The sequence below is a fragment of the Phyllostomus hastatus genome, unplaced genomic scaffold (genome assembly GCF_019186645.2).
Source record: "Phyllostomus hastatus isolate PE091 unplaced genomic scaffold, TTU_PhHast_1.1 phas_scaffold_78, whole genome shotgun sequence".
Taxonomy (NCBI): Eukaryota; Metazoa; Chordata; class Mammalia; order Chiroptera; family Phyllostomidae; genus Phyllostomus; species Phyllostomus hastatus.
In genome coordinates this window covers 30,776,991-30,792,633 of record NW_025334041.1, presented here as the reverse complement: position 1 = coordinate 30,792,633, position 15,643 = coordinate 30,776,991, and the positions used below count along the sequence as shown (strand labels likewise).

The following is a 15,643-nucleotide window of genomic DNA, read 5'->3' as shown; positions in this document are numbered from 1 at the left end:
TGATCTGAAAGACTACAGCAAGTTGAACATTGCTTTTCTTTGGGTCTAAACACCAGTTAAAGTGGTACTTAATGTTGTCATTTGTATTTCCTCAGCATAAATTCTATAGTTGAAAATATTTCCCTCCTATTTGAACACAAAACTAAATAAGATTATAAAGGCCTTAATCTTTTAGTTGAAATAAAATAATTTCCCAGACCATACAATTTCCTTCAAAGGCTATATGACCTCATTTGAAAGTTCAAACCAAGTACCTTCTCATGATATCCAAGCGGAGGCTTCAATCTGGGCGTCTCTAGAGAAATGCTAAATCCCACTTTCACTCCTCCAACTTGTATCTGACTAACAAGTGGGAAAACATGTAACTATGCCAAAGGTGGCCAAAAAACTACGGTTTTAAGTCCTGTCCATTTTCGAATCCCAGTAGAGAGAACAAGTAGTTTCTGGTGTGTCTGCTGGTCTTCACTGTGGTAAGGCAAAAATTATAATGTACTAACATAATTTTTAGGAATTAGGGCACTAAATTTTTAGTAAGTTTTTAATGAAATATAAAATTTTAAAATAAGGCAAATACAAATGGGGAACAAAAAGCTTTCTTAAGACTTTTTTATAGATTTTAAGTTCAAAACTGGTAACTTTTAAAAAGTGAAACCTGTCACCTAAGTCTGAAGAATAACTGTTCTTAGTCTCTCTGAGGTTAGTCTACTATTCTCCAGAGCAACAGGTTTTTAAAGCACAGCTTGACTAATAAAGTATGAACCCATAATCTTGATAAAATAAATTCAGAACACTCTTATGAATTTAAAACACCTAAATATATTAAGGACAACCAAATAAATCCAAAACAACCAGAAAGAGGTAGCATTGCTATAAATTCAATTTTTTTTATGTAGACATTCATCAGTTTTGTTGCAGTTACCCTGGCACAATTACCCAAATAACATGTCCTGTGTTGAAAAGGGGTGATCTGGTGGAGGGGGGAAGTCAGAGATGTGGACCTGCATATAACATCACCAGTCAAGTTTTCTTCCCACAACTTATTAGGAGAATGTTAAGGTTACCATAAGAGAAACAATGAAAAGGGTTATCTCCCAGACAGTCAATGGTCTGGAAACAGTATAATTTTCTTGCTAAATCTCTTTCTTCCCCAGTCTATAAAATAAGCAGTTGCTGTTAGTGGAACACAATCATCGTGTACTGGGCCAGTCTGCAAAGGTACACTTTTATGTTCACAGCAAAACTGATCAACAAATAAACTGATAAACTTCATCTTTTAGCATCTGCACGAACAATTCTGAGAAACTTCCTTCTGGATGCAAAATGTCCCTCAAACTTACTGTGTACTCAAGAACATATAGATGTCTTTTATTAGGTAAGAGTAGGAAGCTCTAAGCATAAAATTTAAGGAAACTAACCAAGAAATGTGTTATTTTTACAGCTAAAACTTGAAGACATGTCTTATCCTCCTACCACTTAACACCTAGTAGTGTTTCTTAATCATTGTAACTTTACTTGTGACTCAAAGGGAGTTGATAAGAACTTGGCTATTTTTAAGTAAAATAGCTATTTATTTAGCCTCTTGTCATGCCAAAATGTTTTGTGCATATAACACTATAATTATCACGCAGGCAAAATTATACATCAAATTATATTTTGTTACCTGATTATATAAAAATGTAAAGTGAAATTGAATTATCAATCCCTTTTAACTAGTAAACAATTCAGCAGGAGATATGAGGCACAAAATCTTAGTAAAATGACACAGAAAGAGCAATAATGTCATTCTCAATTAAGTTTAACTTGTCATAATTTTTTTATGAATATACAAAGACAAAACTTTTAAAATGTTATACTTACTAAGATTCTGGCAAGAGCTTTATGTAACAAGACACAGCATAACAGACTTGCCATTCAACTTGTATATGGTAAATCTCAGCTTCAATATGAAGCTGTTACAAACAAAACAAAACAAAACAAAACAAAAAACCTGCTTCTCACATGCTAAATATCTTGGCAAGAACGCCATTAAATGCAGTAAGGAATTTAAGATAGCAAGAATAAAAAGTTAATAAAAGCTAAACATTACAGCCTAAACAAAATTCATACAAAAAATAACTATCACTGGTTACATAAAATTTTCCTGACTGGTTAAAACTTAACAGTATAAAACATGCATCTTAGAATCTTTAGCTATCAAGTTCAAAAAGTACCAGTGTCTATTTGAAATGACTCCTCTCCAAAGCCAAAGTATAGTCAAAATTAATTCAAATGTTATAACACATTCTAATACTAACAATCATTCAGTATTATCGAAGTGGAGGTACATCCCAGAGCTTCCAGGGCTTTCTCGAGCTGCAAAAGGCCATTTCTCTGGATCACTCAAAGCAGCATACGGCAGAGTCCAAGGATGTTACTAACCTCAGTGAAGCGCAGGACTGCCATACCCAGCTCTGACCTCCCCATGAAGCATGGCTACTGTGTCCACAAAAATAGGATGTATGAGGATAAAAGGCACACTATTCTGCTAAAGAAAATAGCAAACCACCCCAACCCTTGAAAGTTCCTTCCCCAGGTAAATAATAAAAGTATACAAGGGGGAAAAAATTAAAATACACTTATCTACAGAGTAAGGATACTGAAATATCAATGCAATCCCTACTTCAAAAATGTTAGAGTCATCTGGTCATTTCTGTGTACATCTTAATGATGTATCCAGACTGAAATTCTGTCAATTTATCATTTGATGCCTCTAGTCAAAAATATTAACTTTATTCCCAAATAACAACCACTAGTATGACTGCAGTGTATTATCTCCCAAAGTTACTAAGCAGTGGAAGAGAAAAAGACAGATGTTCAGGCAGCAGGCAACTATTATGGCCCTTTCACACAGCGGCATTCTGAGTGGCTACTGAACAGTCCAGGAATAATGCTAGAAACAACAATATTCATGCACTTTAGTAAATATGTCATTATTTTCACAGTTGAGATCTCCTCAGACATTGCACTTTATAAGGGAATCCTGATTTTTTCTAATGTCATGGTGAGTCAGGACTCGAACTAGCAGCCTTCTTTTTCTTTTTCTTACTGTGTTTCTTATGCTTCTTTTTCTTTTTTGTTTTTTCCTGTAAAGATAGTCCCATGTTAGACATTTCTACATGAAAATATGCAAATTAGAAACAACCTGTTTACTAAGGTACTTCTGAGCTACTACATAGTCATTTCAAACAATCCACACAACCAAGTAAGCTACTCAAGACATTTCTTGAAAAGCATCAATAATCAGTATCATGAGGATGAACAGTGCTTATAAACTTTCAAAATAAGGAAAAGCTTTAAGTCATTATCATATTAACGTAGCTGTTAACTAAATTTCGTGTAGAAAATAAATTCAATTGAATCATGGTATCAATTCTTATTTTTCATTTATTTAATTTCCAAAGGTAAAATAGTTGTAGGTACTGCCAAGGAATCCCCATACCACAGCAAAACAGTGATTTATGCAAAGTGATGGTTTTCAGAGGACATATATGAAACCTGCTATTTTTAAGCAAACAGAAACACAGATATTATGTACTGCTTAGACTGGGAGCACTTAGGTTAACAACTGACTGGCACGAAATACTGATGTGTAGTTGGAAAGTCTTCTTTGGCTTATTAAGACAAACACTTGACTGTCAGAGGAAAATGCCACGGAAGCCTAATAAAAGTCGTCCAACTGTCACTGGGTAAGGGGAGCCAGAATCTTACTGATCTCTGAATTTTGGGAGTGTTTCAGACACAGAAAAGAAGACTGCACTTTTAGAACAGACACTTGGAAAGGTGGTATCAAATGATGTTGTTGATGTTCAGGAAAAGAAAATAAAAGGCAAGAAAAAAGACGTAAGGGTAGTAAAAGCAAAGTTTCCTACCCTTTTCTTTATCTATTAGAGCTTTCTACAGTCCTCCCTCCTCTCTCAAAGGTCTCTGCCACTCTGTGGCTCTCAGCGGTCATCATTCTTTTCACTACAAGCCCAGTCCAAACTCTTGTATTTGGGCGTTTAAAAGTAAGTTTTGCATTTAGATTACATTTCGAAGGACAGCTGACCACTCTCTAAAATACTTTTCTTTTTGGTTTCCATGATAACCTCACTCCACTGCTTTTCTTCTATCACAACGAGCTCTTCATTTCCTTCACTGGTTCTTCCTCTGCTCAACTTTTCAGGGCCTCCTTCCCTTCTCTTGCACATGATCTCCCAGTCACACACTTTAAATGCCACTTACAAACCAAATCTTTATATCCACTTCACTCTGAGCATAAGACTGCAAGTGCCTCATTATTGCCTCCACCTGGCTAATATGCACACCCCAAATTATCATAAAAATGTTTAATTTCTCTCTTCAAATCATCTTGTACCCATCTTAGTAAATGGCATCACTAATCTGTCATTTTACTTTAGCCAAAGAATCTAAGCTATCTTTGACTCTACCCTTTGCTTTAACTCTATTCTTCACATCCAAAGCACCAAGTAAGTCCTACCACTTAAGTCCAGAACACATCTCAAGCCCATCATGTCGATCCCTCTCCATGATTACCACTGTAATAACAACACAGTCCTCACCTCTGTCCATTCAGCTCCTCTGCCAAAGCAGTTTTTAAAAAAGTAAAGTTGAGCCCTGGCTCGTGTGGCTGAGTGGATTGAGCGCCGGCCTGCAAACCAAAAGGTCACCAGTGTGATTCCCAGTTAGGGCATGTGGCTGGTTCCAGGCCAGCTCCCCAGTAGGGGGCACACAAGAGGCAACCACACACTGATGTTTCTCTCCCTCTTTCTCCTTCCCTTATCCTCTCTCTAAAAATAAATAAATATTAAAAAAATAATAAATAAAATAAAAAAGTAAAGTTGATTCAGGTCACTTCTTTGCTCAAAACCCTCAAAACAGCATCCCATTACATTCTGATTAAAACCCAAACACTCTTGCGGGATATGAGCCCCGCTTACTTCCCAGCCTCACTGTGTACTGCTCCTCTTTGTCTACCAGGTAAAAGCCCAGCTTCACTTCTTCCAGGTCCTCAAACTCATTCCCGTATACGTCCTCAGCTCTTCTCTGCCTAGATATTTTTCCTTTGATCTTCACATGGCTGACCCTTTCTTGTAAATCAGATTTCAGGTTAATTTTACTTCCTCATAGAGGCTTTCCCTCACTGAAGTCACTGTCTCATGTATCACCCTCTTTTCTTGTACTCTATTATAAACAGCTGTTTCAACACCTGGCACAGTGCCTGCATAGAGCTTAATAAATGTATGCCAGCTAAATGCACAGAACAGGGAAGTATGCAAATACAAATCAGAATTACCCAAAGTGTTAACCTTTATCTTAATTAATTAATCAGTCTGAGCCAAAGACCAAAGCAGTCTTTGTCCAAATTATTTTTTCCATTCAAAAGTCTTTTAAGTGTCACCTTGGACTAGAAGGCATATAAAATGTTAATTCTGAATCAAATCATACATTACCAAGTGAACCTTCTTATCAGAGAAGGACCCTCATTTTAAGACCTAGGAAAATTATGGGAATTACCCTCAAATCTACAAATAATGTGGGTCTCATTTTTATTTTACCTCTCCCTAAGAAAATGACTTTAAAGGCCAAAGTCCATACTTATACTGAGTGCTCCTAAGTTACTTTGCTGATATGATCCACATTACTCTTTGATAATCTGTATTCATTTTCTCTAGGATGGTCTGCTTCTTATTTAAGTACCACTTCCATTTCCCTTTTCTTCCTCTTCCTTTGGTCTCCTTTCCCATTTCTCAATCTGCATAATAGCAGAGCTGGCTTTAGAAATGATCAAAAGAACAATCTTTATTAGTGAAATCATTTATGTTGTCACATTCTGGCTTACTATTGGCTTATTATTCTCTAAACACAAGAGTAAGGATTGTGTTTAGAGAGGCTTTTTCTGTTAATATCAGGTTTGGCTGATCTGGAAGTAACTACTATTGAAGACAGAGGGAATCATCATACTTTAATATCATCTTTCATATTATTACACCTTCAGAAAATCAAACAAAAGTTTGAGCTTATATTTCTGACAGTAAAATACTGAAATGGAAACAGACCATATTTGCAACCAGGGTATTCTTCCTTTTTCCTGAGCCAATTCAACTTTTTCCAACCCATTAAGTGAAGCTGCCAAACACCATAATTAAGTATTTACTTGGTCCTAGTAAATGCAATCATGCTTTCTTTACCCATGACTCATTTTATATTAAATAAAAACAGCTATACTGTTGTCATGTAAAAATGTAAGTGATACTTGCTGTTGCTTTGTCTCTGTCTTCACTGCTTTTCTTCTTTTTCGCTCGTACCTAAAAAAAAGTTTAAGTGTTTGTGGAGAATGGAAGACAAACATGTAACTTGTACTTAAGGCATTTCTTTTTCACTCCCTAACATACTTTGTATCTTTATAATTTATCTGTAAAAACATTTCGACAACCAAATAACATTTTAAATGCCTTATTTACCTTAAAGCTCTGTTATATCACAATGAGAATTAAATAAAATACATTTAAAGAGAGAGAAATTAATACTTTAAATCTCTAAAGGGCTCTTCTTATATTCCCTTTCAGCACCTAAGAAAGCAGTGAGGTACAATGGACAAAAAAACATGAGCTCTCAAACCAACCAACCAACCGTCCAAACAAGCTCTGAATCCTGCCTCTGCTACGTGTCACTCTCAGTTTCATCACCTGTAACATGGCAGGGGCAGTGCCTGGAATGGAGTGGGTCCTTCTCTAACTCTGTGGTGTTCAGTGAATAACAACTATACATACAGTGTACTCAGTATAATCCAACTGATTAAATCCAAAGTTGCTAAAGTTACTGTGTATTTAATGTTAACTCCAAATATAACATTATTATTTTTTGTTTTTCTTGTCATAGCAATGACTGGAGTGGGAGCAGCTGTGTTGCGCCCACACTTGGCCAGGCCAAGACAGAAGATGCTGCCACCCGCTGTCCAGGGCAGCCCTGACATGGCTTCTGAGCAGCCCGCCAGACAGTCACACCTATTTATAACAGAGAAGCTAAATTTACTGTACTATGAACACGAAGTCTTTTGTACAGGGTTTTAAGATACACTCTCAAGAAATTACATATTGAAATATAATTTAATAAAAATCATGCATTGTTATTTTTTTGGATTTTTTCTATTTCTGTTAGGGGATAGAAATATAAAAATGTATAAGCTAAATATATATAAAATATATATTTCTATAAAAACTACAAGTTCGTTTCAGGGGCATTACAAAATACTACTACAAAATGAGAGTAACAGGCCCTATTTTACAAACGAGGAAACCAATTCCAAGAAATACTTAAAAATGGTAACTTACAGACCCCAAACTAAGTAAAAATCGACTCTAATTCCAAGAGAGTACAAAATCTAAGACAGAGGTATCAGAGCTGAAAAGGACTCTATAGATGTCTCATCCTACTCCTTCACTGTACAGATAGAAAAAGTGAAATCACACCAGTATTCCTGCTCTTTCTCACCACCTCTCTACTCCCTAAAAAGCAGTTCCAAACAAAAACAAGGAAATGCTGGGTTTTAATACACAATACACAATACATCACACAGCATCTTTCATGTAGTCAAAATAGTAGTACAATAAAAAGAAAATATTCAAAGACTGCTGGGGGCTGGGCGGTCTAAGGGGACTGACTAGATGTAATGAAAAAAATCTAATAAAGGTAAAAAATTTTTAAGAAGGAAAGGTTAGAAGAGTAAAAATAATATACATATCTCAGATTGGAAAGGTATGTTGAGAATATGGCTAATTATCAAAATAATAGTAATATAATTGTGATAAAGACAAGACTTATTCTGAAATGGTACAACTTCTTTTTATTTTTCATAGTACATCATACTTCACAGTAAATCAAGTACATATAAAATATCTTTTTCAATTAATATTAATAAATCAAATAACTGAACATTTTAAAGAAAATAGATTTGACCATATACATACCTCCTCAATATAATCTGATTCTGATAAGGACTCAGATGATAAAGGTTTATCTTCAGGATACATCTTTCTCTTTTTGCCAAGTCCTTTAATGTCCTATTTAAAAAAAATACATGTATCATGACTCAAAAAGATACAGTACTATACCATGAAAATTTTGTTTCCACGTTCTAGCAACATTTACACTTTTTTAATTTGTTACCTAGTTTTAGAGAAAGGGGAAGGGAGAGAAAAAGGGGGAGAAACACTGACTGGCTGCTTCTCACACACCCCTAACCAGGGACCCGACCTGCAACCCAGGCATGTGCCCTGATTGGGAATTGAACTGATGACCTTTTGGTTTGTGGGTGGGCCCATGCCCAACCCACTGAGCCACACCAGTCAGGGCTTTATTAACAATTCTTAAAATTACCATAAAAATTATTCATTTTTTGCCCTGGCTGGTGTGGCTTGGTGGATTGAGTGTCGGCCTGTGAACCAAAGGGTCACCGGTTCAATTCCCAGTCAGGGCACATGCCTTGGTTTCAGGCCAGGTCCCCAGTACGGGGGCATTGTGAGAGGCAACCACACATTGATGTTTCTCTCCCTCTCTTTCTCCTTCCCTTCCCCTCTCTCTAAAAATAAATAAAATCTTTAAAAAATCAACGAGTTAAAAAACTGAGCAATGGAAAAAAATCTTGGTAGTTGTACTACATCAAATGGAGAGTACTTTGGAGGTGCCTGAAGTACTACACATGTAAGAATAAATACATGTTTTATATATAAATTCCAGATTTTGGGGGGTTCCCACCATACATGCTACAACTTGGATGAACCTTGAAAACATTACACTAAGTGGAAAAAAGCCAGACACAAAAGGTGACATACTGTAGAACTGCTTTTATATGATATATCCAGAATACGCAACTTCATAGAGATAGAAAGCAGATTAGAGGGTACCTGGGGATGGGCAGAAGGAAAAATGGGAACTGATTACTTAACAGGTTGTTTTCAAAGGGATGATGAAAAAGCTTTGGAACTAGAGCAAGGTGGTTGTTGTCAGCACTGTACATTCTTTTTTAATATATTTTACTGATTTTGCTATTACAGTTGTCCCATTTCCCCCTCTTCACTCCTCTCCACCCTGCACATCCTCCCCCACCCACATTCCCCCACTTTAGTTCATGTCCATGTGACATAAGTTCTTTAGCTTCTACATTTCCCATACTATTCTTGCCCTCCCCCTGTCTATTTTCTACCTACCTTCTATGCTACTTATTCTCCATACCTTTTCCCCCTCTCTGCTCCTCCCACTCCCCTGTTGCTAACCCTCCATGTGATCTTCACTTCTGTGGTTCTGTTCCTGTTCTAGTTGTTTGCTTAGTTTTTGTTTTAGGTGTGGTTGTTAATAATTGTGAATTTGCTGTCATTTTACTATCCATGTTATTTATCTTCTTTTTCTTAGGTAAGTCCCTTTAACATTTCATATAATAAAGGCTGGGTGATGATGAACTCCTTTAACCTGACCTTATCTGAGAAGCAATTTATCTGCCCTTCCATTCTAAATGACAGCTTTGCTGGACAGAGTAATCTTGGATGTAGGTCCTTGCCTTTCATGACTTGGAATACTTCTTTCCAGTCCCTTCTTGCCTGTAAGATCTCTTTTGAGAAATCAGCTGACAGGCTGATGGGAACTCCTTTGTAGGTGACTGTCTCCTTTTGTCTTGCTGCTTCTAGGATTCTCTCCTTCATTTTTATCTCTGCTAATATAATTATGATGTGCCTTGGTGTGTTCCTCCTTGGGTCCAACTTCTTTGGGACTCTGAGCTTCCTGGACTTCTTGGAAGTTTATTTCCTTTGCCAGATTGGGGACGTTCTCCTTCATTATTTGTTCAAATAACTTTTCCACTTGTTGCTCTTCCTCTTCCCCTTCTGGTACCCCTATAATTCGGATGTTGGAATGTTTAAAGATGTCCTGGAGGTTCCTAAGCCTCTCCTCATTTTTCTGAATTCTTGTTTCTTCATTCTTTTGTTTAGTTGTTTCTTCCTTCTGGTCCACACCATTGATTTGAGTGCCAGTTTTCTTGCCATCACTATTGGTTCCCTGTGCATTTTCCTTCATTTCAATTAGTGTAGTGTTCATTTTTTCATCTAATTTGTGACCAAATTCAACCAATTCTGTGAGCATCCTGATCACCAGTGTTTTGAACTGTGCATCTGATAGGTTAGCTATCTCTTCATCACTTAGTTGTATTTATTATGGAGCTTTGATCTGTTCTTCCATTTGGGCCATAGTTTTTTTTTTTTGTTTTTTTTTTTTTGTTTTGTCAAGCATCTGTTATGTATGAGGGGTGGAGCCTTAGGTGTTCACCAGGGCTGGTCATCCTGGTGGCTGGGTTGTGACGCAGTATGTGGGAGCGGGGTCCTAGAGGGAACAATGGCACTTGCGCCGCTCTGTCGGATTTCAGTCCCTTCCGCCGCTTCCCCCAAGTAAACGGGGCCCCTCTGGTGCTGATTCCTGGGTGGGTGGGCTTGTGCACGTTCTAGGACCCACGGGTCTCTCCAATGCACTCTCCTGTGAGGCTGGGAGTCTCTCCCTGAGCCTCAACCCCCACAGGTGTTTTCAATCAGTGTCCCGGGGCTTGATTTCCTGGTGCTGGGACCCTGGTTTGCATGGTCTATCCTGCTGCCCAGCCTCACCTGGTTTATCTGCTCGAGAATGTGGGACTGCGTGGTCACCCAGCCACCTTGCTTGCAGTGCCTCGCTTCACAATCACTGCCTCGCTGGGTCTTCCCGTTGCCACCCTGCACCCGGGATCTGCCAGCTGCCGCTTGTGTGCCCAAGGTCTGCCCACTGTGGTCTTGTGCCTGGGATGCCTTAGGCACCCAGTGCCACCCCTTTTTGTGCCAAGACCCCTCTCTGCCCGGCCTCCCGACTCCACCCCTCCTACTGGTTTGGATGAATGTGTATATTTTAACTCCTTGGCTGTCCGACTTCCATGCAGTTCAATTTTCTGTTAGTTCCGGTTGTTATCTTGTTTCCAAATTGTTGCTGACCTTATTTTGGTTGTGGGAGGAGGCACAGTGTGTCTGCCTACACCTCCATCTTGGCTGGAAGTCCGGATTATGTGAATTTCACCACCATTTTAAAAAATGATGTGAAAACGTAGTAAAATATAGTGACACTAGTTTGTAGTTTTCTTTTAGTAATAATTGCTTTATTTTTAATAATTAGAATAAGATTTTAAAATGTAAATCAGAGACATGGGTAGACATAAATTTAGCACTAATTATAGTTGAATCACAAGATAAAATATCTACTAACAGCAGTAAAAGTTTTTTTTTCAAAATGTATCTATGGTATATTCAATTTGAACCAGAAGACCATGTTCTTTAATTAAAAGTACTTCCTTTTAAAATAATTGGAGGAAACAAAGGAAATGTTTGATCTCCATTACCTTGGATTTTTAATCTGAGATAATCCATTAAACTACAAAAATTCAAACTTTCTGTAGAAATACTCTTTTGATCTTTTATCTTCAATAATGAATCCAATTATTTCCTTAAATCAATACAAAATGCTATAAAAGCAAATAAATAAATAAATAAATAATCTCAGCTAAAAAGGAGAATACATTATTGTTTTTTTAAAAATATTTTATTTATTTTTAGAGAGAGGAAAAGGGAGGAAGAAAGAGGGAAAGAAGTATCAGTGTATGGTTGCCTCCCACTGGAGACCTGGTCCACAACTAAGGAATGTGCCCTGACTGGGAATCGAACTGGTCACCCTTTGCTTCCCAGTCTGGTTCTCAATCTACTGAGCCACACCAGCCAGGGCACATTATTGTTTACTTCTTGAAGTAAATGAAGTATTGTATGACAGACTATCTTAAGGCAATATAAAATTATAATTACCTTTTCTTTCTCAGTTGCATCCTTTGACTTCTTTTTCTTTTTCAGACTATCCTAAACAGATATATACATGTATCAACTTTAAATATGAAAGATACAGCATAACAGTATAACAAAAATACCAAAAAGGTTATTTGCTCTATGACTGAGAAAAGTTTACTTCAATACTGGAATTTGATTTTAAAAATATAAAAGAAATGTATGTTGTGTGTGTGTGTGTATATATATATACACACACACACATATACATACACATACTTGTAAGAAATATAAGAATTTCTTACAAGTGTGCATATATATATATACACACACACATATATGTATGTATGTATGTGTGTGTGTGTGTGTGTGTGTGTATATATATATATATATATATATATATGCACACACACTTGTAAGAAAATGAGGTTACTTAGTTTATCTGGCTGTATGTCTAATCTGTGTGCACCTGAAATGATACTGTCTGTGATAACCACATGATCTATTTTAATGTGACTTTATGCCACTGCCTGTTTTTGCCTGTGGTAGTCATAAGTACTGGAGTTCAATTACCTCTGGGCCTAGACATCTACCAATGTGATTTCTCTACTCTCTTTTTAAGAATGGGAGGTAAGAATTTTTGCTTAGCTATTAAACATCCCTGCACCTTTCACATCCATAAAGTGTGGTAACAAGTATCTACTGCATAGGGTTGCCGAGAGAATTGAGTTAATATGTCAAGTACTTAGAACTGTGCATAACATGTAGTAGGCATTCAATAAATGTTAGCTATCAGAATCATTAGACTGGCTCTTCTGCTTTAAAAAACAATGAAAAAACTGAACATTTACTGACTACTTCCTAGACACCAGGCATTCTGTCAGAAGAAATCTCACTAGGGGAGTAGATATCTGCCCCAAAACAATAAAGTTGCTTTGTTCTCCTGAGACCCTAAGACATTTGTTTGTTCAACTGTGGTCCATGGACACCCCTGTGTAAGAATCACTGAGGACATGTGTTAAGAATGTAGACTCTTGAGCCTAATCACTTACTAAATCAGATTCTGAAAATGAGGCCCAAGAACCTTCACTTTTATTGTAACATGCATGTATTTCTTCTGATCACTTATGTTTGAGAGTGAATTGTGTCAGACAATTCTAGGTAGTACAGAACAGACTCAGGTATAGTAGAAAAGACACTGGACCAGCTAGTAAAAGACAGATTCAACCTCAAATTCTAATAACAGCTATATAAATTCAAGTAAGACTTTTTTCTCTGAACTATGACTTCTTTATGAAAATAGGAAACAAAAATGCCTGCCAGACTCATCATAAGGCTGTTATGGAAATGCTGAGAGAGAGAGATGCGTGGAAGTATCTGGAGAACAATTAAATGTCACATGTAAAGCATTAAGTGGCACAAAACAACATAGTGTATAAAAAACAGTATCTTATTTTTAAACAGAGAGCAATTTTAAGATGGCGAAACTAAAAGAAAAACCTCATTACATGTTTTTGCTCTCCAAAATGTTGCTAATTCAAAAATTTTTACCTTACTGTCTGACTCGGTCTCTGACATGGAGCTTTCAGAAGATTTATGTGAACGGTTCTTCTTTTTCTTTTTCCTTTTCCCTTGTTTCTTATCCTACATAAAACATTTTTAGAAACATTTGCTTTCTTTTTAAAAAATTAATCACTACATTTTTAAAATATATCTTTATCAATAAAGTTAACGAAAGAACCAGCTCATAAACATGATTCACTTCATATTTTAAATGTAACATACCACTTTTCTGGTTTATTTAAAGAAAAAAAGCCATGTGATTTGAGTCACACAACATTCTTAGCATCTAGTCAAAGTGAATTTTAGATTATTCAAATCCAATTCTTCTGATATTTTAAAAATGAACATGACAAATTCTGAAATCTAAAAAATATATACACCAATACTTAACTATCTAGGTGTTTATTTGTGTCAGTGCTCTCAGTTATAGAAAACTAATAAAAACCTAGAAGTAAACATTTTTAACTGGTATTTCATAAAGAAATTACACATATTTCATGAGTCATTATAGGCAAACCTTACCTCATCTTCAGAATCTGAAGAACTGCTGGAAGAATCAGAGCTTGATGAAGAAGAGGATGAATACTTGACCAAGCACAAAACAATTAAAGCTTGTGAGATGCAGGAATTTTTTTTCTTTTACTAGGTATCTCAAATACTTAACAAAATCAAGCTAGTATCCTGAAACAAGTGCCATCTTCGCAAAACTTAAGTATTAAAAGTCAACTGTCACATTTCCTCACCACCCCCGCCTAAAATAAAAGGAAAAACAAAAGGCTCAACGAAGTAATGGCAATTCCCTCTCTAACAGCAATGCGGCAGTACCAGGTTGTAAAAGCAGGCTGGCACCCATCTCTTATGTCAGCAATAGAACGTAAGCACCCAGTAGCTACTAAAGGACCTCCAGGCTCTCTGACCCATCTAGGGTTAGCATACAAGCCATACAAATGATTCTTACTTTTTTGGTAGGCTCTTAATTTTAATATTTAGAAAAATGGAAAAGTTTTGCTCACCCTACCAGATTTCTTCTTTTCTTTTTTCTTTCTCTAAAAGCAAACAAACAGAAACAGGTACAAATCTAAGAAAGCTGATGTGAAATTTGAAATGTATACTAATAATAGCATAAAGCAGTATTATGAAAGCCAACTGTGAGATTCAGGAGAGTAATAAAGTACAAATAGTATTACCTGTCTTTTTTTAGATGAGCTTTCACTTCCACTTAATAATTTCTCCCTGTGTTTTTCTAATTCTTTCTTCCAGTTCTGCAAAAGGGTTATAAACACCATCAGAGGACATCTATCCCCTTCTAATACACCTAATATACAAGTGTAAGAGAGCCACTGTTTCCTTTCCTCCAGCCTCTCACCCATCCCAGCCTCTAAATACAGAAGTTATTCCAAGTGCCAGAATCCTTTCCTCTCCACAAAGAGAACCTCTACCAGCTCTTCTCAGGATAATAAGGGATGGGAATTCTCCACTGTATATCCTGTACATTGAGAGTAGGTATTATCATCAAAACTACAATGAAAATTTAGAACCGCCATCACTTAGACCCATTGGAAATTGAGTTCATTCAACTCCAACAAGTTTATTCAAGTCTGACAACTACAGAATTAAAGAAACCACATCCATCCAGACTGGTAGGAGGGATGGAGAGGCAGAATGGGCCAGTCCCACACACACGTGTGATGGGTAAAAATTTGAGAGAGGTATCTCGGGAGCGAGGAGTCTTGGCCCCACAGCAGGCCCCCCCATCCCAGGGTTCCAGTGCCAGGAAAATAAGTCCCCATAATTTCCAGCTGCAAAAACCAGTGGGGACTGAGTCAATGGAAGGAACTTCTGGAGTCCCAAGCAGTTCTCCTTAAAGAAGTCACACATGAACTTACTCAGACTCATACCTCTGAGCTCCAGCACTGAGCTTCAGACCACCAGTGGCATACAGGGAGAAAGTGAAGTGTCTGGCATCAAGGCAAGAGCTGGGTGACGGCTTTCTCCCAGACAGAAAGTCAGGCAGAGGCCATTGTCCCTTCTCTGAACTGTCCCCACACAGAGCCGGCAGGCTAGTGCCATATCTGACTCCATCAACTTGGCTAACACTGTTTGTCCAGCCCTGGAGACCCCCTAAGACTCTATCCCACCCAATTTACAGGTCGATCCAAGATATGAATGACTGGTCTTGGCTCATGCTTCACAACTTTCTAAATCCT

The 15,643-nt window shown here is 37.2% G+C and overlaps 1 protein-coding gene across 1 annotated transcript in view; it reads right to left on the bottom strand.

Moving 5' to 3' along the window:
- Positions 1–859: 859 nt before the first annotated feature.
- FAM133B (family with sequence similarity 133 member B) overlaps positions 860–15,643 on the bottom strand; it is a 28,445-nt gene continuing 13,661 nt past the window's right edge. The window contains exons 4-11 of the mRNA XM_045828598.1: positions 14,624–14,698; positions 14,450–14,482; positions 13,959–14,021; positions 13,425–13,517; positions 11,898–11,948; positions 8,007–8,099; positions 6,297–6,344; positions 860–3,122 (exon numbers count right to left, since the gene is read on the bottom strand). Of these exons, the coding sequence (XP_045684554.1) occupies positions 3,036–3,122; positions 6,297–6,344; positions 8,007–8,099; positions 11,898–11,948; positions 13,425–13,517; positions 13,959–14,021; positions 14,450–14,482; positions 14,624–14,698 (543 nt within the window). The 3' untranslated portion in view covers positions 860–3,035. The remainder of the gene's footprint in view (positions 3,123–6,296; positions 6,345–8,006; positions 8,100–11,897; positions 11,949–13,424; positions 13,518–13,958; positions 14,022–14,449; positions 14,483–14,623; positions 14,699–15,643) is intronic.